This window comes from Hibiscus syriacus, unplaced genomic scaffold, assembly GCF_006381635.1.
Source record: "Hibiscus syriacus cultivar Baekdansim isolate YM2019G1 unplaced genomic scaffold, ASM638163v2 tig00111220_pilon, whole genome shotgun sequence".
Classification (NCBI taxonomy): Eukaryota; Viridiplantae; Streptophyta; class Magnoliopsida; order Malvales; family Malvaceae; genus Hibiscus; species Hibiscus syriacus.
In genome coordinates this window covers 145,340-168,673 of record NW_024063024.1, presented here as the reverse complement: position 1 = coordinate 168,673, position 23,334 = coordinate 145,340, and the positions used below count along the sequence as shown (strand labels likewise).

Sequence of the window (23,334 nt, the reverse complement as noted above, 5' to 3'; positions counted from 1 at the left end):
ACACCTCCACACCGAGAGCCATCACATATTCTATCACATCATCGAGTCTCTTCTCCACCATCACCTCATGATAGGCGACCGAAAAAGATTCCACGACATTTATCTCCCCATTCTCCACCTCTACGGGATGAGTTAGGGGAGTTACGTGATGAGGTCAGTGTTTTGCGTGATGAGGTCGTACTTTACATGACGAAAATGGTGCATGGTGTGATGAGGTACGATCTTTACGTGGTGAGGTAGCTGTTTTACGCGATGACAATGGTGCTTTACGTGGTGAGGTATATATTGTACGTGATGAGGTAGCCGATCTATGTGAGATTGTTTTATCATTGCAGAATGAGGTTCATACTCAACGCAATAAGGTAAGTTTGTTTAATACTATACTAAAAATGAATATAACCTTTTTTCGGCATTATTTATTTATTTATTTACTGATTTATGTATTAATTTATTTTTAGCGGCCGATAAGGTATGTGTTTACGTTGGGACGGGGTTCACGCATCAGACATCGTGGACATGCCATTACATCTCCTTTCACCCCAGTAGTTCCAAGACTATGTAAGAAGAAGCCTAATTCACCTGTCATCATTCAAGAGGTCCCTCCCATCGTTTAAGAGGCCCTTTCCACCGTTGAAGAGCTCGGTTCACATGGCATACTATGTCGATATTGATAAACCCCCTCTCATGCCCGATATGATGGATCAGAGTTGATTTTCGTATCAGTTACCGGCCAATACCATTCCTCAATACGAGATGAGCACACTACCGGACACAATTATGGATAATACCCTTTGGGCTAAGACCGCAGTTGATTTTTATCTACATGAGCGGAGCCAGGGGTGCTACACTGACATATACAAAATCGATGATAATATACATTTGTTTCTTAAGCGGTCTTGGTGGGGTGTTTTATTAGGGGTTGAAGAGAATGGTTATTTCGAATGGGGGGTAAGTCTTATATTCTTCTTATATTGATTTTGATTATTTTTTTAAAATTTATTAAATTCACTAATATATGTATTTTGTTATAAAACAACATATTGATGCATAGGTGTCACGTCTTCTGATTATAAGGAAATTGAAGAAAATTAAAAAGAAGCGATGGACTATTATGTCTTTGCCTTTTCACGCAGCTCACTTGAAGGATCAGAGAGACGCTTCATATGCTTTGGGTAATGGAAAAACTATCATTTATCCTGCGTGGTGGGAGGTCGATAAGGTTAATATTTATTTTTGCATATTTAAATATATTCATAAATTTTATTTGATGTGCGCAATTGAATAAGTATTTATGATTACAGGTGTTTATCCCTGTTATAGAACGTCGTCGTTGGCTTCTCGTCGAACTTCAGCTCTCATCCCTGAAGATGATAATATATGACATCTTGTTGAATTACATACCATCGTCTGATTTGAAAGATATTAATTGTAGGGATGGAGCGATCATTTGGCTAAATACTTGGATGCGATTGATTATTGGACTAATTCAGGAAACAAGAAGCCAAATAAGTTAAAAGTTACAATGATGAGAGAAGAGACAGCGCCACAACAAACTTTGGGAGCAGAGGGGATTGTGGTTCTCTTATATGCGTGTGCTTGGAACGTAAGACGAGAGGAGATAAACAGTTTCTACCTCCCACATATAGAGATAGAGATGCAGTAGGGTTGTGGTTTCGGCATTTTAAGGCTAGAGAGATATATGCGAGACGTTGCCTACTTGCATCCGCGTGCTGAAAGAGTGCATAAACAACCATTTGTTATTGGTAAGTTTGAGCAAGTGTTGTTAATATATATACTCTTTGTTGGTTTGAAAATGTTTGGTTAAGTACCTAGAAATCAATAATTTTAGCTCATATTTGTTGGTTTTAGATGTGTACAAAATCAATCTCATGGCCATAACGTTTCTGAAGGTTAATCCTTCAAGTGAGCTGTGTGAAATTAATGTATTTGGATGTAAGCTCCCTATTGTTAAGAGCATTTGAATGTACTGTTTGGGGCTAATTGATGTATCAATGTGATGCCAAGTGTAAATAAGAATTGTTTTTTTAATTAATTTGTTGTTTAATTTCAATCTGTATTATGTTGAAGGCAAAAAAGACATGTTGAAGGTACACCACATTTAAGAAAATTAAATTCGCAACGCGAAAGTCAAATTCGCGTTGCGATTTTTATTTTCGCGTGTCGAATTTGATTTTCGTGTTGCGAATTTGATTTTCGTGTTGCGAATTTGATTTTCGCATTGCGAATTTGACTTTCGCGTTTCGAATTTGACTTTCGCGTTTCGAATTTGACTTTTGCAACAATCGCAACGCGAATTTAACTTTCGCGTTGCGAATTCAATGAAAACACCTTCAGAAAGATAACAGACAACAATCTGATAAGTGATCACAACTGAACAGATCATAGCAATATTCAAACTCAAGTTACTAATGCATGTCTAACTAAAAATGTATGCATTCACACATAAAATACACATAATACAACGTTTGCATTTAAAAATCACCTAAGTTAATAAGACCCAAAAGGTGAAGCCGGTTGTGATTGGGATTTTGATTTTGATTACGATTTTGATTTCGATTTCCTTTTGCTTGGCACCATATGAGCTTTGGATTTTGATGAGGATCCATATTTTGGTAGAGGAAAAGATGATTGTGATGGCACTGGTGATCCACATGTCAACCTTATATGACCACTTTCCTTGCACCGACTACATGTCGATATCCTCTTCTCTTTACCCTTAGACGGTATACGATCATGATTTTTTGGTCGGCTATGTAGCCTTCTGTCCATGACTGGTGGCAAAACTGTTTGTAAGTCATCTGGTATGTCCCACTCAGAAGGATGTGGAATAGGGTAGACAATCTCGGCATAAGTCTGTCGATATACTTCTGTAGTGTAGCAATCCATAGCATATGCGCTTGAATCATCTTGGTTTAGATGAAGAGCAACTTTTATAACATGGCCACATGGATAACCATATGTTTGTCATTTCATACAACTACACGTCTTTGCATTTAAATCAACAAGCTCATTTAAGTTATTATCCAATACTTCAAACAAAGTGTTTGAACATGGTTCAACTTTCCATGACGTTGACTTCACAACACGTTTCGTTATCTTTTTTTCAGTCCATGGTGTAACACGACGTTCCAATGTTCATATAAATTTAAATAAATAATACTTAGTGAAATATATTAAATATTATAAGTTACGAATTTATAGAAATAATACATGCATGGTTTATTTTCTTGTAGTATCACTGTTGAATAGAGGCTCGAAAAAACTCCATTAACATAGTAATGGGTAATTTTCGGGAATGAAGACTTAGAGCGTTGATTGATTCTGCACTATTATACCTCATGAAACCATATCTTGCTCCAAGTTGATGTACTCTTGATCATCTTTCAAAACTGACATCTTCTGGTGTTTGAGCACATTGAGGCAAAACACGTTTTAAACAATTTATATGCTTATTAAAATCCACTTCCCGATAAGCTTTTACAGCCTTCCAGTATGTCCATTTGTGATTTTATATACCAACATACCTTGATTTTAGATTTCTGTACAAATGAACACCACAAAGTCCATTAAAAACATATGGGAAACACATTCTAACAGCGTTGTCAATTGAGTTTGCCCTATCGGATATGATTGTCAGATTGTTAATAGGACCTATACAATCTCTAAGATGCCCCATAAACCATGTCCATGAATCAGAGGTTTCAAATTTTCCAACCCCGTAAGCTATTGGCAGTATCTCATTGTTAGCATCCATGGCTACTACTAATAAGTTTACTCCAAGGTATCGACCTTTCAAATGTGCTCTGTCAACTATAATAACTGGGCGCATGCAAGTAATAAACGAACGAATCTACAAAATAATAATATACACAAGAAATATAATCATTTAAATGTGAAATGCATGTAACTAACAAAAATGAGTTAACAAAATTATATTGATTTACTAACCGTAGCACCAATGGTGATAAACAACAACTCAAAACGTCCATCTCTAATTGTTTTGATATGAGTTACCGACCCATGATTTTTCAGCTTTAAATTGTGACAATAAGCCGTCAGTTGGGCAAAAGCTGCTTCTAGCGACCCCTCAACAATTCCAAGGCATAACATTTGGCTCTCCAAGCTTGAGAATATGGGATACTAATATTGAACCGAGCATTCATGTCAGTCATAATTTCATATCCCCGATATACCCTGCCATTCAAAAACATTAACTCAGCCAGAAAACCACCCAAAACCTTTTTGTTTGTCTGTCTATGGTGAGGAAAAACTTGGGTTCTTGAACATGTATGTTTATCAATAAAAGTCCTAACTTGAAACATTTCACAATCTTTTATCCTCTTTATAATCATACGTCACGTACAATTTTTGTCAATCATACACTTTGTTTCGAAACGATCTTTGCTTGATTTGTTAACTTTTAGTTGATAGTCATATTCTACACATTTTGTATACAAAGTTACCTTCAAGTCTTCTTTTGTATAAAAACAATCATCTTTCTTGATACGAATAACTTTTGTGTAACAATCAACTGATATCTTTACCAACTCTTCTTCCGATATCTGAAGTAATTCTGGCATATTCAGTTATACTCCCTTGGCATTTTCTTCTTTTTCTTTTCTTCGGGGACTTCTTTTTTTCTTCTTCAGGGTTATATGAATTATAGAATGGATGTCCAACATATTCATTCACAGTCGTAACTTCCTCCTCATTATCATCAACAACATCTTCCTCGGCAGTGGCTGTTTCATCATCAAAATTCGGATATTGACCAATATCAAAATCATTACACGCAAGGTCTGTTTCTTCTTCTGAAACATCATCAAAATCCGAGTATTGACCAAGATCAAAGTCTGGGTATTGGCCAATATCAATTTTCGAATACTGACTAGTACTCACAATTTTTTCTGTTGGCTCATCATCGTCTAAATCGGGATTTGGTGTTGAAAGTTGATTGGGATTTGGATTAGGGAAAGATTGTGGGTTTTGAGATTATGTTTGATATTGTGTTTGGTATTGGAAATGTGGTGGAAAAAATTTCTTAGTGATGAAATTGTGGTGGAACCATTAAATTTTGAGGTTGATAACAACGTTGTACAATGTGAGCACCCTAAACTGGGGTTGAAGAACTTAGTTGATTACTACCCGCTACTGACCCAACTTCACTACTTTTAGGTTCAACAACATACAATGTAACATCATCTTGCGAAACACTAATGTAAGCAATGAATCGTTCAACATCTTCATTGTCGGTTAACAAATAAACTTTACATTTTCTCTGATAAGATAGTCTAAATCCACTTAGAGGCTCTAAATTCAATTTCTTTGCAACACGTAACATTAGAGTTTCATAAGTTAACTTTTTTAATGACAGTTTTAGTTGAAGATTCATGGGTAAAGGCATATATTGTAAAACACCATTAACATTCTCTCATGACCCTCCAAAACACAAATCTATCCAAACATGATCAACATTAGATGATTTCATTCTATAAATTGTAAATTAATTTACTAAACAAACGAGCTATAAACTAGATATCATCACTAACTTAGAGAAAAACATACCTTTATTAAGTTGATAGTTGATAATTTGGGAGAGAAATCATTGAAAAATTATATAGAAATAAAATTATGTAAAAAAAATTAGAGATGGGGAAGGATGTCGTTGGATATAGGACGGATGTCGCCGGAGAGAGTGAGAGATGAGATGAAATGAGTTGCGATTTAAGGATTTAGGTTATGAGTTGTTGCTGCTGCGTAGTTTATATGCCCAAAACATTTGTATTGTGAAAATAAAAGCTGTTGCGAAATTAAAATTCGTATTGCGAATTCGAAAATCGAGTTGGGAAAACAAAATTCGTGTTGCGATTTAGAAAATCTTGTTGCGAAAAAGAAACTTATGTTGCGAAAAAGAAATTCGCGTTGCGTATTCAGAAATCGAGTTGCGAATTTGAAATTCTGTGTTGCGAATTTGGAAATCGCGTTGCGAGAAAGAAATTCGCGTTGCGATTGCAGAAACTAAGTTGCGAATTTAGAAACTGTGTTGTAAAATTAGAGTTCGCATTGCGAATTTATTGGTTATTTTGTAAATCTAAAAAAATTAATTAAAATTGTATATTATAAAACGTTTTAGATCACCGAAATTATTTTCTCAAATTTAAATATTTCTCAAATCTCTATATTCGGAGCTTCTCTCCCCCTCTCTCTTTCATTGCTTATTTTTTCCCTCTTTCAGGTTTCTCTCTCCTCTATCCCTCTTTATCTCTATTCAGAAAAGGCTGACCCTAAAGAGTCGTTTACATCATATTCTCTCTCTCTCTCTAAGATTTTCTCTTCTCACATCCTTTTTCCTTTTTTTCTCTTTCCTTTTGCTTTCTCTTTCTAACAGTTTTTGAATATATGGGCCTTTTACTTATTCTTTGTACTACTATTAAATGTATTTTGTTTTTAAATTTGTTGGTTTGTTTGTTTGAGCTTTTGAAGGTGAAATTTGTGAAAGGAGATCTAAGGATGATTATAAAGTCTCCATTTTTGAAAGCCCTGAAACTGCCATAAAAAATCCAAACTTTCTCTTTTTTCAAGTTTCTGCTTTGTGGGGTTTTTTGTCTGTATTGGTAGATCTGATAATGGGTTCCGATGCACGTAAAGAATGGACATTGGGGAAATGTGGGGAATTGGAAACTTGTTGGAATCTGATAGTTTCCATTTTCTGTTGGGATCATGTATATTTTTCCATTTATGTTGCTTTGGGAATCCTAGATTTTTTCCATTTCTGCCATGTTTATCAACTGGGGATTGGGATCTTTTGTTTCCTTATATTGGATCTGCGGAAATGTGAAAGCTGCCGCTTGAAATTTAGCTCATCGGGGGATTTTTCTCCTATTGAGAGTTTTGTTTTCTCGGAAACCAAACGGATTATTAGACATTCCTTTGAATTATGAATGCCGTGTTTATCTGCCTTTGACTGTATTTTGATCTGGTTATTCGAAGCATTGTTTTAATTCGAATATATGTCTTTGTGGATGGATTAACGTGAGTCATTGTTAAAAGTTTTATCTTTCTGTTCTTTGTCGGTGACTATGTATAGATTCATGGATGACGATGCGTTGAACATGCATAATTGGGGTTATTATGAGCCTTCCTGTGGAAGACATCTCGGTCTGCAACTTATGTCAAGCATGAGGGATCGAGACACGAAATCTTTTATTCCTATGCCGGATCCGAATCTTATGGTGTTAAAACTGTTATGAACACAGTTCAAAAACCAGAAATAAAAGGAGAGAAAGTAAAGGGAAAAACAGAATGTAGGCTAATCGAAAAATGTATTTAGCCTTGATCCGAAGATCTATTAATATAGCCACGCTGGTTGCTGAGTTACCACTGTGAGATTAACCCAATATACAGCTGGCTTAACCACCTAACAACCTTAACAGAAAGCAGTTATAAAATGCAGCAACAAACCAATCCAGTTGGCACACCTTCCTGCTGAAACTTACTCTCCAACATTCACCCTGCTTTTCAACTTCTTCAAGCATAAAGAACCTCAACATTTGTGCAACTGAAGTCTTTGCAATGAGAACACATTGAGCTTTTGGCGTAATTCCTGAAACCGAGTTGTAATTAACGGCTTTGTCAACACATCTGCAATTTGATAGTGTGCTGGAACATAATTGACGACAAGTTGTTTGTCCGTGACCTTTTCCCTAACAAAGTGAACATCTAAGTCCACATGTTTAACTTTAGCATGCAAGACTGGATTAGCAGCCATGGCAACAGTACTTGTATTATCACACCATATAACTGGAGCTTGCGACAACTCAACACCCATGTCAACGAGAACAACTTTTACCTAAAGAACCTCAGCAGTTGTATCAGCAAGACTGCGATATTCGGCCTCAGCCGTGGATCGAGATACTGACCTTTGCTTGCGTGAACTCCACGACAGAAGTGACTGCCTAGGTAAACACAGACCCGGAAACAGACCGCCTATCATCGGGGTCACTACCCCAATCCGCATCTGTAAACGCCTTTATCTGAAGTTGGCTTTGACCCTTGGTCAACCAGAGCCCATAATCCACTGTACCTTTTAAATAGCGTAGAATGCTCTTAACCCCTATCCAATGAGCTTCACAGGGGGACTGCATAAACTGTGCAACTTTATGAACAAAACGCAATATCTGGTCTGGTATGACACATATAATAGCGCACCAACCGCACTTCGATACTGTTGAGCATTCACAGGGGGTCCAGCATGTGTTGAACTCAACTTAGGAGTAATAGGTAAGGTGTATCCACTGGTTTGGCTTGCACATTAAACTTGTGCAGCAGTTCCTCCACATTCTTTTGACTTAAAAAAATACAGATGTTGTATGCACGGCTTCAATTCCTAAAAAATAGTGGACAAGCCCGAGATCCTTTAATGAAAATTTGTCGTGAAGTTGTTTCTTAACCACTGTGAGATTAACCCAATATACAGCTGGCTTAACCACCTAACAACCTTAACAGAAAGCAGTTATAAAATGCAGCAACAAACCAATCCAGTTGGCACACCTTCCTGCTGAAACTTACTCTCCAACATATGGTAACTCCCGATGCTGCCTTTCAATCACGGGACCGTGTTGTTTCAGAGGCTTCTATCCCCATGAATTATGTTAAGAATAGATGGATTGGCCAGAGGGAAGAACTTTTCAACATGTTACCGGTTGGGACCGTGTTGTTTCAGAGGCTTCTATCCCCATGAATTATGTTAAGAATAGATGGATTGGCCAGAGGGAAGAACTTTTCAACATGTTACCGGTTGTTTCTCCAGACTTTGGCGTTCTTTTGGAGACTTCGGTGGCTCATTCGTTGCCAATTCCGCTGCCGCCACAGCCCACACGATTCTTCAACAAGAGATGAGAGGGTGGTTGGCTGAGTTGAAGAGCCACCGGCTAGTAAGGAAATTGTTCAGTTGAAGAAAAGGCAGAGCGAGGCTACTCCGGAGATGCCGAAGACCAAAAAGCCTAGGAAGCCAAAGGATAATACCAATTCTTCCGTTGAACGATTGAAGACAGCAAAGAAGTGCATGGACATTAAAATCAATGGTTATGACATGGATATTTCTGGCATTCCGATTCCACTTTGCTCGTGTACCGGAACTCCTCAGCAATGTTATCGATGGAGCTGTGGTGGTTGGCAATCCGCTTGTTGCACCACAAATGTATACATGTATCCTTTGCCATTGAGCACCAAACGACGTGGTGCGAGGATAGCCTGACGGAAGAGGAGTCGAGGGACATCTCGAAGTCTTCCTCTGGAATCGCTGTAATCGTGACAACTTTGTTGGCTTTTAAAACACCGTATTCCTTGCAAAATTCGAAATATCGAGAGAGTTCTTCGCCTTGTATCGTTACCTTTCGAAGAATCTCGAGCGCCATTGATGCTTGAAGTTTACCTACGGATTGTACTTCTAATAAGACCTCTGCAATCTCACTGCATATCCTACCATAAATGTCAAAGATCTCGATGACAACACAATCCATGGCTTCGAGAATTAAGCAAACCTTCATTTTATCGGCTGGAGGCCTAATTTTAAGCAACATATCGAGCAAAAGCTGCAATTTTCGAAGCTTTGAAAGCTGCTGAACCATCAATGGGCTATCCTTTGCAGTTTCGTTTTCTTCCTCGAGCCAAATGCCACATCTTTCATCAAGAAACGCAAAGTACTGACGAATAAAAATATTGAAACCCCATGTTTTGCTTAAACTCGAATGTCCGTCTCCGAAACTCGACAAATCGAACGGCAAACCGTCCATATTTTTAATGGCCGGGATCTTACAATGAATAAGATCATGCATGAGCATCAAACCTTTGATGGCAACCACCCAACTCCGTGTCTTCTCCATCCTTTTAGACAAAACCCGAATGAGAGGACATATGTTGTTCGGAGAAGCTCGAATACACCAGAAAACCATCTGCGCATGGCTTTTACCGATGGCGTATTCATCATGACTTGTGGCCTTGATAATGGCAGCCTCGAAATCAAGATCCCTGTGGGAACTTCTCGTAGAAAAATAGGCGACGATTAGGCTTTTCTTGTCTTTGATAGCAGCGGCGGCCCTCTTCCATATACTCATTTTTTTCAAGTAGTCGGTAAAAAGGGGAAGATAAAACAGTAGATTTAAGGTGACGGGTCCCTTTATATCAGCTTTTGGATAGTTGTAACCACGCTTAGTTCTTTGTTTGTTTGTTTATTTGTTCAACCAAATTGAAAAACAACCGTCAATGATCGGACGCTTGCAGCAGTTACGGATTGCCATAGTACTAAAATTGCGGTTGCTGCCGCGGATATTGCCTTTGCAGTGACCTTGAAGAATGTAACAATGCTGCATTTTACACCAATGGCTCGTCACGAGGAAATCGAGAATGTATGACAGTAAGAGTTATCCCATTAGCCCTTAATGTGCCACTTTGCGGACATTCATGAGAGGAATCTACTGCTTTTGTAACGTCCTCTCAATATAATATTTTGTTTCCATGCTTTTGTCTCAACCCTCGGCAGAGAGATCAGTGAAGAAGAGATGGAGAAAGAGATTTACAGAGACTGCCAGAGAAACCATGCATGCTCACTTGGCGGCTACGTGATCGACGGTTGCACCGAGTTCATCCAAGGTAACAGCATCAGCAGTACCCATTGTGAAGCCTGCGGCTGCCATCGAAACTACCATAGGAAAGTCCTTGTAATAGACTTGGAAAAATCTACCGATGGCAAACCCTTTATGAACCTGAGAGAGGCGAAGAGGATGGCCCGGCAGCGCGGTGTTGTTGTCCCGCCACCACCGTCTACTTCGGACGAAGTGAAGGTGAAGCAGAGGAAATCGAAGTTCAGTCCGGAACAGAAAGAGGCAATGAGAGAATTCGCGGAGAGCCTTGGGTGGAGCATGCGGAACAAAAGTAGACACGAGGAGATCAACGGGTTCTGCGAGCGGATCGGTGTTAGCAGGCTAACGTTCAAGACGTGGTTGAACAATAACAAGAAGTGTTACCTCAAAGGAACGGCAACTGCCGCATGTGAAGCTGAGAATTCTGCTCCCTGAAGTTGTTTTCGTAGAGTTTTTTATGTTTGATTTCCATGTTGTTACCTTTTTCTCTTTGAATGTACTGCTTGTATGCATGGAATTAGCAAGTTTATTAAGGTTTTGTTACCTTAAATACTTCATCAATTAAATGTTGCATCAACAGTAAACATGTCCCATTACATGCCCTTAAGAAAGTTAATATCGAACCTATCAAGTGACTCAATAGTTAGATGAGTGTTGTTCTTCTTAAAAATTTTAGGTTTAAACAATTATATCAGCAGGAGTGTATGCATTGTTGACATACCTTATAATCAACCTAACTAAAAAAACCAATTTGTGTATATGGGTCCAATATCATGGAACAGGAAGCCATGGTTAAGACTTAAGAACCCAAAATGTATTAAAATATGGATATATAACTCTGTTAGTCGTAGAACCAAAAAGTGCAAAAACCATCAAGAGTTGCCCCAAAAGACACCTCGATGACGAGGGCATAGCAATAAAGTACCTTAGGGCCGGTGAAAAAAAACCCAATTATTATAACATGATCATTAGAAGTTAATTACATCATATGTTCTATGTCGTCATTTGTTTTAAATTGATCTTTAAAATTTTAAACATTCTGTTTGTTTCATTAAAAATAGTTTTCGGAAAATGAAATATGGAAAATCTTTTACAGGAATGTAAATCATTTTCTAGAAAATATTTTCCAGTGTTTAGATGGTACATTGTAAAATGTTTTACACTGTTTGGTTAATTTTTCTGAAAACAGTTTTTAGAATCTGTTTTTAATTAATATTATGTAGGTTTATTTGATATAATATTAATAATTGATTAAAAATAAAAATATTACTTGTTGAATATTTAATCATGTAGTAATTACCTAGTCATGAATCTGCCCCTCTTCCTTATCCAAGGGGAAATATTAATAAATTAATATATTCAATTAAAAAATGGAAAATAATTATACAAAATTTAATGCGAGATTTAATATTAATTGTGAATAAATAATCTTTTATCAGTACATTAAAGATCTGATTAACATAAATAAATAATGATCAATTAAAGAATAATTATTTTAAAATTTGGCATCAAAATTATAATAAAGAAGGTTTTACTCTAAAGGATTTGAATAGAAATCTGAACTTATTGTGCTGGTAATGTGTAAAATTAACAAAAAACTATTCAATCAAAGATCAATTCAAGTAAACATATTAAATAGGATGATATTGGAAGGGTGGTTTGACATATTCCTTGTTATATGTATTGTTTGTACAAGGATATTATATCTGAAAAATAGAGTTTACCAGAAAAAAAATAGATTTAATGTTCACATTTAGGGTGGAGTAGGGCTTAAACAAATGTGTTGTCTCCATACCATCAAACATAAGACCAATTCAAACCTTCACGGGCCGAGCAACGGTCTACAATGATCGAAACTCAAACCAGAACTGAAGATTCTTTTTGCTAAAGTTGACTCGAAACACCTAAAACCAGGGTTTAGGGTTTGGAGATTCAAAATCAGGGGTTGACACATCAGGGTTCAAGGAAGAAACAGAAGCAAGATTAGTGCCTAATAAAAGAAACCACGTCAACAAAATAACACCATCATTAAACGATAACTTATCGTCAAGTGAACAAGCAGCAAACTGGTCAGTAAGAAACTAACTAATAGGAAATAAATAGAAACTCGGTTCCACATTTTCATCAACCACCATGATAACAAAAAAGAATTTCTAACAGGCAAAGTCCAACAAACCAAACACAATTCGGCTTTCATCAGCAATAAAATTTCTAGCTCTTTGAGGATTGATTTTCCTTTGCCTTCTGGATATTGAGAACCTTCTTCACAATCTTTTGTTCTTCAACCAAGAAGGCCCGGATTATCCTTGGATAATAAAAAACAGGAAGATATAAATAAGAATATCATCAATTGCCTCAAACAAACAATCAATAACCAGTTATCAGTTGGTAAATAATGCAATTAGTTGTACCTTTCTCTAACAGCGCTGCCTGACAAAACACCACCATAGGCACGATTCACAGTCCTTCGGTTCCTAGGCAATCGCGATCGCTTGTATTCAGCAGGCCTCAAGTGAGGAATCTGCATAGAAGTTGTATAAGAAAGCCATGAGAACAAGCTCAAAACCTTGCTGCTTGAGTTCAATCAACCACATATTCAGAGAGAATCATAAAATAACCACTCAAAATGTAAAATAAATATGTCATAGCTTTAAAAAAACAAACCCAAACATCCTATACTGAAAAAAGGTTTTACATTTCTACAAGCTATACAACAAGTATAATAAAATCAAGAACCACAGTTCGTAAACTGCTTCATATTGATATGCAATAAAGCATTCCACCGTGAACAAATAAAAATGACTACAATGATCAACATTTAGCCCCATTTCCTATTTTTTACAAACACACCAGTATTTCTGGAATTCAAACCGTTAAACATAGTAAGCTATCAACTTCAACACTAAGCTCAAAAGAAAGTAGAAATCTCATTTATGACTAGTATTTCACATTCTATAGAGCTTAGAACATAAAAGTATAAAAAGAGAAGAAAGCTCAACTGTATCATTAATAAATGTTTAATTCGAAACAGAAAGTTCCAAGAGCAAACATGAAAAATGAACATAACAATATCATCATTTTCAGCAACCAAATAAACAAAAGGGTATCTACATTTCACACCTACTTGATTAACCTAACAATAAAAAAATGAAATTTCGAACTAAAAATTCCAACTTAAAAAAAAAAAAAAAAAAAAGTGAAAGAACTTACACCCTGAATTCGCTTTCCAGTAACAGGGCACTTAGGCCCACTTGCTCTCTTCTTAGTAGTCTGACAAACCAATTTCCCACCTTCTAAAAAAGAAACCCATCATTATTTTCATGCAAATACTTGGAAAAGAAAAAACGACAACAGAGCAGCCGAAGCGGCATCATTTTTGGAACTTCAAGACTTACCGGGGGTCTTAACGACACGGAATCGCCCGCCTCGCCGGTGAGAAGGAGGCCACTGGATCGATCGATTTTCCGGTGTGGAGCAAGGGACGGGAGAACAAATTTGTTTTCTATGTGGAGCAAGGGACGCGAGAACAATGGAAATCTACTTACCCTTCTCCAAACGGTAAGTCATTTTACCGTGTTTTTCTCTCACTGTTCCGTTGACTGTAAAACAAAATACGTTGACCATCGTGTTTTACGAGAACCAAACACAAGAAAACGGGAAAAACATTTCCAACCAAACGACTCCTAATTTCATTCAAATTGATTATCAAATTTTTGAATCTTCTAATTTTATCTCCGAATTTATAATTAATTTCAATCCCTGTGTAACCTAAATTTTATTATAGTTAAATGAACATTTTGTAATGTTTAAAATTTCAATAATTAAAACAATCGTTTGAGTATGGTTCAACCATCTACTTTATACCTTTTTCAAATGGATTACTTACAAAGCATAACATAAAATCAAATTACCAAATAACACTCAATTTTATCCAAAACTTGAGGCCAATAATACTGATCTTTACATAAATGAGCATTGGACAGTGGTCACTGCTCAATCAAAGTGGATAATCATGATAAAGCCAACTCTGCAAAACCAGTGGCTACATTATTGGAGCCTACTTTATTTGAAAATAACAGGATGGGCAATCAGACAGTTCTGTGATATCCATCCATATTCGGCAGAATCGTCCAAATGATATTATATAAAACAATATAGTGTTGGCTGACGGTTGCAGTGGTTGAGTAGCCTCATATCATTGTTCAATATTTAACTATTTTCTGGGGATTATCTGTTGGTAGGTTGTAGGAAACCAGGGTTCCCAAGATTTGGATAAGCGCTGAGAGTATCATACTGATTGCAGCAGGTTTCAGTGAATCTCTCCCATGGAAGCGGATACTGGATAGGATAACACTATGCTTTACAACCTCTTATTATTAGTCATTTACATGCGTCATGCACGTCGTTTTCGTTTTTTAATTATAATAAACATCAACATAATCAAAATGAATCCAAAAATGGTGTAAATTAAGTATTAAATGCATCCTGGATGTGATTCATCATGCACGTCGTTATGGCTTGTGGGGAAAGGCATGTGAAGTGAGACCCCATGAACAGACACAGTGCCGATGCCATCAGCCATGTGCCTGCTGATTGCTGCATAACTAAACCTGGTTTTACATGCATGAAGCAAGCCAGAAGCTCAAGCACTCGGGTTTCTTTTGATCCTCTAACTTTATTAATTTTATCATTTTAACTCTTAAATTTTTTTATTTCTTTTAGCTCGATTATTTTTACTGAAATAATCTTAATCTCGCCATCCTTACTAGCTAAGTTAATTTTCCTTAAAAGAAATCATCAAGCGAAAAACGTGGCTATCTTAATTATCAAGGAATATGAACCCTAACATATTGAATAAAGTTATATGTGTACAATTTGGGGGTCGAAAGGGATAATTACTGGTTTAGACCTTACAGTTTCGTTTTGTTAAGTAAGTCTTACAATCAGGTTAACTACATTATTTGGTGATTTATGGGCAACTTTGTTCATTTGTTTTACTATACGCAATGTTAGCCTAGAATCTTTAGTTTGTTTTTATTTTTTTTTAAAAACATTCGTATTATAAATACCCTGTCTGCATTCCATTCCATAGTCGCATCTCGCTTTCTGATCTGTTTTTCATTTTCTCCAAAGTTTCAACCAAGAGAAAGCTATGGAGCGAACGCTTGTGTTCACGTTGATTTTTGGGTTGTTCGTCGTCTCGTGTGTGGCGGAGCTTCAACGCTTTGAACACACCGCGAAACCAGACGGGTCGCTAAGATTCTTGGTGCTCGGAGACTGGGGAAGAAGAGGACTCTATAACCAATCTCTAGTTGCTCTTCAGGTCTTTGTTTTCTACTCTCTGTTCTCTCTTAAAACTATTTTATGAAGAACGTAATCAATGTTTATTAAATTATTCATGATTAACACAAAATCATATGTGTGTTGCAGATGGGAGTAATCGGAGAGAAATTAGATATCGACTTCGTAATCTCAACCGGAGATAACTTTTACGAAAACGGATTGACAGGCGTCGACGATCCGGCATTCCACGAATCCTTCACTGATATATATACAGCTCCCAGCTTGCAAAAACAATGGTACACTGGTACTAATCTTCAATCACCTTCTCTCTCGTAACGTATTTTCAATTTAATCTCTCGACTTTTACAATATCTTAACTTATTTTAATAAAAATAGTATCATCACAGTAATCTTAATTAAATTGTTTTGGTTGCAGTGTTGGGTAATCATGATTACAGGGGAAACGTTGAGGCTCAATTGAGCCCCATCCTTAGAAAGATGGATGGCAGATGGCTTTGTTTACGATCTTTCATCCTTAATGCTGGACCTGGTAATTAAGCTTTTACATTTATTTATATGTTTTATTTATTTTAACATTTTTAACATTTTTTCTCATTATTTATTGGCAGAAATGGCAGAATTTTTCTTTGTAGACACTACACCATTCGTGTCCAACTACTTCACTGATTCAGAAGAACATGTTTATGACTGGAACGGCATATTACCCAGAAAGAATTACCTCAACAATCTCTTAACGGTAAAATATCATATGATTCATATCTGAATATGTATCGAATATAAACATCGTAGTTTCGATAAGGTGGTGACGTTTTTATATAGGAAGTGGAATCGGGTCTAAGAGATTCGACTGCAAAGTGGAAGATAGTAGTGGGACACCATACAATCAAAAGTGCTGGACAGCATGGGAACACACATGAGCTTGCCGTTCATCTTCTTCCTTTTCTTCGGGCATACGATGTTGATCTTTACATCAATGGGCATGACCATTGCTTACAGCATATAAGCAGCATCGAGAGGTACATGCATGCATGCATACATTCGTATACGTACGTAGTATGTATGTATATGTATTATTATACTGAAAGTGTGTGATTGTGGTCCTAGTGGGATTCAATTCATGACAAGTGGAGGGGGGTCAAGGGCATGGAGGGGAGATGATGGTACTTGGAATAATCCACAAGAAATGAAACTCTATCATGATGGACAAGGTTTCATGTCGGTGGAGATGACTCAGACAGAACTCCACATTAAATTCTATGATGTTTTTGGTGATGTTCTGCACAAATGGAGCACTTCCAAACAACTTTCTTTGGCTATCTAAGCAACCAAAGGAAGAAAATTTGTTAATGTTGATAATATTTAACTATGTATTTAATTTTCCGGTATTGATGTTAAGATACGAATTTTAAATCTGTTAATTGGATGTTATTTTTTAATTAAACTAAATTTTTATTTTGTTGTAATTGATTGTGAAATTAAGATTATGTGGGTTGATTTGCAAGTTAAGCTATGTTGCTTCATGCTCCAAGTGTTTGGTTATCTGTCTCAGTGATGACTATTAGCATGTACTTAAACGGTAGGGTTTTATGTAATAATTAAGTTTGATAATTAAATTTAATACCCTAGACTCATAAGGCAAAGGAATTTGTTCACGGCACGTTAGTTGGACTTAAGGCTCCGTTATTATTATAGGTTACAATATGTTTCAAGTCCACGTATTCTTTCTAAGTTTAGAATTTAGTCCTTGTGCTTTTATTTTCAAGAGACTAGTCAACATAAATTTAGAATTTATTTAATGAATGATATCACAAGCATGATTCATGAGGGATTGTTGTGGAGAAAATTAGTCAGCAAAGCATTTATTAATTAGTGGATTTCGTTTGTTAATTAAAATAAACAAAGAAGAGAACCAGAAGCATGAAACTGATTGATCCTTCAAAAAAATTATATTCTGGGTTTGATGATTGAATGTCTGCAGTATTTCCAGTTGTCAGTTACGTCTTTCAAAGGTATAATTGCAGTATTTCCAGTTGTCAGTTACGTCTTTCAAAGGTATAATTCCAGGGAATATTCGGATGAACTCTGGAATATAGTTCTATATTTTAATAGGTCTAATTTTGCTCTTAGTCCCTGTATACATTTGAAAGGGGGAATTCAGTCTCACAGAGTAGCCTACAAATAATTTCGTAACAAAACTTGTAAACCAGATATAATAAGAACCAAAGTTAAATTAAGGATATGGAGTATCCACCTAGCGTGTGCTTTCATATAATAAGATAACCAAAAAAAAAAAAACATGTAAGTCTCAAATGTTGCCGCTCCTTAAACTTGTTGCAGTTCAGAGCCTACCTGGCTACCTCCTTTCCTTTCCCTCTTTCTCTGAACTGAACTACTAGCAGGTTTGCTCGACATTATTATCGGCACATTGTTGTTCTTCCTTCACGGCTATCCCATTGCCAGTTCCGTCTTCACTTCCATTGCAGTCTTGTTTCGGAGATTTTTCATCCAACTTCCCATTAGTTGAAGTTGTATGAAGATTGGCTTTCCCAATGCAGTTCTCTTTTTCTAGTTGGGAAGTTGTCTCTGCCGGGACATTGAGTTCAGTTGCAGTGGTTAACTCCTGCGCTGATGAATTACTGGAGCCTGGTGGAGGAAGGAAAACTCCAGTGCCAGGGATAGGTAGGCGAGGTGAAGGATGCATTGGAGGAGGAGCCGGCCACCCAGTTGATCCAGGTGGTATAGGAACCTGAGCATGAAAAGGTATCGCAGGAGAAACTGGAGCGGGCACAAATAAAGGTTGAACACCATTTGGAGGAGGAATTTGTGGGCGATTTAGTGTGGCTGGGAATACCACCGTTGTCAGTATTGCTGTATAAGGCTTGGCACCGGCAGAAGGGCGAAAATGATTGGGTGATTTGCTAGGTGGCGAACCCCATTTTGAAGGCTGAGAACCCGAAGATGAGGGAAGCCTCTGGTTGTCAGTCATGAATTTCTTTGGTTGATACTTTGTAAACGTGATAAGTACACGTTGCTTTCGGACGGAGGGAAGTGCATGTTTGGTGAAATCAGCTGATTTTCCTTGCATCATAAGGAGAGAACTGCATGATAGTTATGGTACAGATAATATTAGGAAAATGATCAAAATATGTAAACAGGAAAAATTTATATAGATATTATTTTTAAACATGCACTGTTCTCCAAGCACATTGAAGGGTTGTGAAAGTGATAGGATCGAGAGAAAACAGTTAAATAATTACCCCGGTGCAAGAGAAAGCTTTAGAGAGCCTCTAAAGTCCCCAAGATGATCAAATGCAATTACTCTTCCAAACGTAACATCACACTCGGTCAAGGACATGATGCAAACAGGTTTCCCATACCAAGGTGGTAATATGTGAGGCGGTGAATGATCCCCCTTGAATTTTGAAAAGAAAAACCTAGTATTAGTATTAACCTTGGCTCATTTCATGCAAAACCACCAGAAGCACCATCATTACCTACCTCATTATATATATCAATGATGCAAGAGTCCGGCTTTGAAGTTATAACTTGCAAGGCAACCAAACGTTCAATAACATCTTGCAGCAAGTAGGGAATGGCTTCGACTCTCCGCTCTGGTAAAGCTCAATCAAATTAGAATGCAATTGATGTATAGATACTTTATAGAGAATTTTAAAAGCATTTATCAGTCGTTAAATAAATATGTATTTAGTTACTTTCTTTGAACATGTGTGTGTTTGGGGGATGGGGGAAGGCACTTCACAGAAACATGCCTTTGGGAGTCCCTGCAGCAGTTTCATCATCTAGAGGTGCATCGGCGATTGGAAGGCCCAACTGGATCATCTCTCTACCATGTCCCTTCATTGGCTTTTTTGAAGCCACATATGTTTGACCTGCTTCTCGTAAAGTATTACTTAACAATTCAGCTTTTACTGATACCAGAATGCAAACAAATGTGAAGTAAAAGGGAACCAGCTATTCTGTTAGTCCTTTTCGGCTTGTCTAGGTCTTATTTTCCAATATTATCATGTTGTAAACACTTTTCTTTTGGCAGTTAGGATAGCTTAACTCAACATAAGTAAGTTTCTTGCACCATAGTAAGGGAAACCACGCTAAACAGTTAAAAATTCCAACCTAAGCAAGACTCTAATACAATTTTATAGGCTAATTATCATGACGGCCCTACAGAACTAAGTTCTAAGCTGAGGTTTATACAACAAAATAAACATGCATCGGTCAATTTACATGCAGGCAGACACCGTGATCATCATGAAAAGTCGTCGATTATTCACCTCTCTTATTATTCAATGATACACGCAAGCTAAGCTATGTATACCCTCACAAGTGGTTCAAGGAAACAGAGTTTTCCGATGCCCGCCACCAAGATGTCCTTTTTCTAACACTTTTTTGTCTTGTCATTATAATAAACAATGTACTCATCATGTTAATCCCAGGCAATTGATATTATGCTCGTTAGAAAGTGCTAGAATAGAGAAAAACCTACATGTTATAATGGAGCCAAACATAAAATAACCTTCAATTTCTATCCGTTCCAAGAAGGTATAGCATGCAAGAGCCAAGAATAATAGTAATAGATAAACAAAATGAAGCAAGATTTACAGTATGCAGGTAAAGTGAGTTAGTGCAGGAGATGCTGTAGGCCTGTAATATTAACTACATAACACAAGATTGACCCAACCTGCAAATAGCTCAATTTTGAGACCTATATTCAATGATCATGGTCTAGTTCTACTCGGAAACAAACTAGTGAGAAAATACAATTTCATAAAGGTCAGAAGATCATGTTTGCCAATAGGATAGCCAAGCTATGAGCCCTTTTGACCAACCACTCATATGGTCAACCCATGCATGCATTTAAAACATAAGTCCAAAGGAATAACAGCTCAGATATCATTCCACACTAAATAGGTGACTCGTGTAAAGGATACATCACATAACTAAATATGAACTTTTCTTTATGTGGAATTGATTATTCCTATTTCTTTCCATTCTCATTGCATCAGAAATTTGAAAAATCGACTCTATAGATAAAAGTAACCAACAAGTATAAGTTTCCAAGGAACAAATGTCATTTTTGAAAGTTTTTCCTTCTAGCTAGACCAAGAAAAAGAATGAACTTGCAAGATTACTTGCCTTGAAGTTGTCCTTTTTTCCCTGTGGCCCTTAAATCATTTACCAACAAGACAAGATTTGAAACTTCCTTCTCATCAAACAGTTCCTCGTACAATTTTAGCCCATCCACCACGTTGACCTTAACATAAAAATACAGGCTTATAAGAAGTTGAAACAGTAGGGGAGGAAGGGGGTGGGGGAAAGAGAGAAGCAAGAAGCTATTTATTCATCCAGAATTTCACAAAATATCATCATAACAATTCTAAAGAATTACCATTTTTCCATCAAACATCTCGTTGCAAACAAAAGTTTTTGGAGCCATAGCATTCTCCTTTCCATTCTGATTTTGGAAGGAATGTAAATCTTTCCCTAAAAGATCATTTATAGAAAAAAAAAATATTAATATGACAGAACATAGTGAAATTAGTGTTAAACCGCTAAGGAATTATTCAGAAAACCTGAAATATGAGTTCAAGCATTCAACATATGGTGAAGGTATTGAATCCAACGTGCAATAGCTAAATACCTTACCCAGTTAATTCTCACCCTTCCTAGAAAGAGATGGTTTTCTTTATTTTTTCTTCTAAAAATGGACAAATAAATTTGGAAAGGTTCAAGTCTTGGCCCAAAAAAGAATCAAATGAACCTTAAATGTGCACTTGATACTCATACATAGAGAAGCTTCCAAGTTCAGGATCTTCTAAGAGCTCAAAGGTAACCGATGACAAAAGTAAAAGGTGGTACCTTTATAGCTTGATGTGTATCCTCCATTTACATCCTGAGTTTCGGGTTCTGTATTATCAGCATGAGCTTTGGCACTAAAATCTGAGTACGATACATAATTACAATGAAAGAGTTAAAGATTATTAGCCAATGTGGTATCACAAAGAAAGCTTAAAATGAATCAAAAGAACCTTCGCCAAGAACAAAAGAAAAATTCCTTGGAAGCTAGAGGGAAAAGCAGGATGATTGCCTTCGGAACTGATATAAAATGTCCCATGCCAAAATACAATTCTAACTGAATTTATAAAGTCTCTATTGGGATACCTTAAAAGATAAAAGTATGTCAAACAAACACTTTTCACAACATGACACTCCAAGTTATTTACCCTCTACAAGATTTGGTAATAAAGTATGAATTTTCATCCTCTCCAAGATTGCAAACAAGTTAATTAAATGCGTGCCTCTTATATATTTTTAACAATCCCCAACTGTTAGTTAGGTATGTAGGTATATGAATATTCCAATTAGCAAATATGGAATGTGATAGCAATTTCCAATTAAAAAACATTGCTTTAAAATCCTTCAATTTTAATAGAAAATTTACCAAAAAACAAACTATTACTTTCTAGTTTAGGATAATTTGCCTAATCCAAGATAGCAGGCATATACAGAAACACCGTGCTTTTTAAGCAAGTAAATACAAATTCTACTCGTCTCCATCACAAACAGATGACCAAACATATCGAGCTAACAATATAATACATCATTCAATTTCACCACAATGTATGTAAAACATGTGAAAAAGAAACATGAGCCAAGTAGTTACCTTTTTTATCCTCTGTGACAACCGAGGACGTGCCCTTATCCTCCGTCTTTGCAACTCCACCAGTCGGTCTAACTTCCTCACTCCCTTTCTCGTTCCTGTCCGAAACTGCGGTGACAGTCGAATTCTCATTGCTATCCACCCCAGAATTCTGCACTTCTTTAGCCACTTCCATCCTATGCCCCTTAAACCCGATGCCGGATCTTCTAAATTCCTTTCCCCCAACCTTCCCTTGATCATAATGCCTTTGTCTCCGTCTCCACAAAACCTGTTGAAGCGCCTGCGAAACTTCAGCAACCGAAAAGTATTGCTGCATATGAAGCACGGGGTTCCAATGACATCTCCTTTGTTGAATGCAAGCTACGACGGCTTCATACTCTCCGACATCACCAATCTCACGCAAATGTTGACAGAGGAAGTCAATCATAGCATTGGCCGCCGCGAATTCCCCTCGCAACCAATAGATAAAGCCGTCACGCTCATCGGGGAGCCATTGCCGGAGTTGGTGCTGATGGATCTCTCCTCCACCTGCACCTCCACCAACACCACCTACGACTCCACCAGAACCGCCGCCACTTCCAGATCCGGCAGCTGCAGGCGCAGGAAACTGCATTTTATCAGATAAAACTACATTTCCCGATGGCATTGCCATTGAGAGAGAAAAAATCTCCCTAATTCAATCCAACAATAAAC

General features: G+C 37.0%; 5 protein-coding genes and 1 pseudogene across 6 annotated transcripts; 3 read left to right on the top strand and 3 right to left on the bottom strand.

Annotated features, from left to right (window-relative positions):
- The first annotated feature begins 6,357 nt into the window (after positions 1-6,357).
- LOC120156468 lies at positions 6,358-9,295 on the top strand (annotated as a pseudogene).
- Position 9,296: 1 nt separating this feature from the next.
- LOC120156467 (putative clathrin assembly protein At1g25240) lies at positions 9,297-10,136 on the bottom strand (the record flags this gene model as incomplete). The annotated part of the gene is made up of 1 exon (XM_039167789.1): positions 9,297-10,136. A coding segment is annotated over exon 1 (840 nt), but the record flags the coding sequence as incomplete, so codon positions are not given.
- A 444-nt stretch (positions 10,137-10,580) lies between these two features.
- Positions 10,581-11,096, top strand: LOC120156466 (zinc-finger homeodomain protein 14-like). The gene has a single exon (XM_039167788.1). It carries the CDS (start codon positions 10,581-10,583, stop codon positions 11,094-11,096), a length of 516 nt encoding a protein of 171 aa, XP_039023719.1.
- Positions 11,097-12,669: 1,573 nt separating this feature from the next.
- LOC120156465 (60S ribosomal protein L34-like) lies at positions 12,670-15,759 on the bottom strand. The gene is made up of 7 exons (XM_039167786.1): positions 15,731-15,759; positions 15,208-15,271; positions 14,057-14,198; positions 13,872-13,951; positions 13,073-13,182; positions 12,831-12,966; positions 12,670-12,786 (listed from the first exon to the last, which is right to left on the bottom strand). Exons 1-6 carry the CDS (start codon positions 15,757-15,759, stop codon positions 12,873-12,875), a joined length of 519 nt encoding a protein of 172 aa, XP_039023717.1. The 3' UTR covers positions 12,670-12,786; positions 12,831-12,872.
- On the top strand, positions 15,748-17,465 carry LOC120156504 (purple acid phosphatase 3-like). Its single transcript, XM_039167813.1, has 6 exons — positions 15,748-15,984; positions 16,092-16,248; positions 16,381-16,494; positions 16,574-16,701; positions 16,785-16,981; positions 17,070-17,465. Exons 1-6 carry the CDS (start codon positions 15,814-15,816, stop codon positions 17,284-17,286), a joined length of 984 nt encoding a protein of 327 aa, XP_039023744.1. The 5' UTR covers positions 15,748-15,813; the 3' UTR covers positions 17,287-17,465.
- Positions 17,466-18,146: 681 nt separating this feature from the next.
- Positions 18,147-23,332, bottom strand: LOC120156423 (RNA demethylase ALKBH10B-like). 2 transcript variants are annotated; one of them, XM_039167734.1, is made up of 10 exons: positions 23,209-23,331; positions 22,685-23,175; positions 22,645-22,654; positions 21,840-21,920; positions 21,370-21,464; positions 21,117-21,234; positions 19,736-19,855; positions 19,464-19,576; positions 19,223-19,377; positions 18,147-19,063 (listed from the first exon to the last, which is right to left on the bottom strand). In XM_039167734.1, exons 1-10 carry the CDS (start codon positions 23,291-23,293, stop codon positions 18,358-18,360), a joined length of 1,974 nt encoding a protein of 657 aa, XP_039023665.1. In that variant the 5' UTR covers positions 23,294-23,331; the 3' UTR covers positions 18,147-18,357. The 2 variants fall into 2 exon arrangements, with proteins under 2 accessions (XP_039023665.1, XP_039023664.1); XM_039167733.1 differs by having other exon boundaries at positions 22,685-23,332.
- Positions 23,333-23,334: the final 2 nt, after the last annotated feature.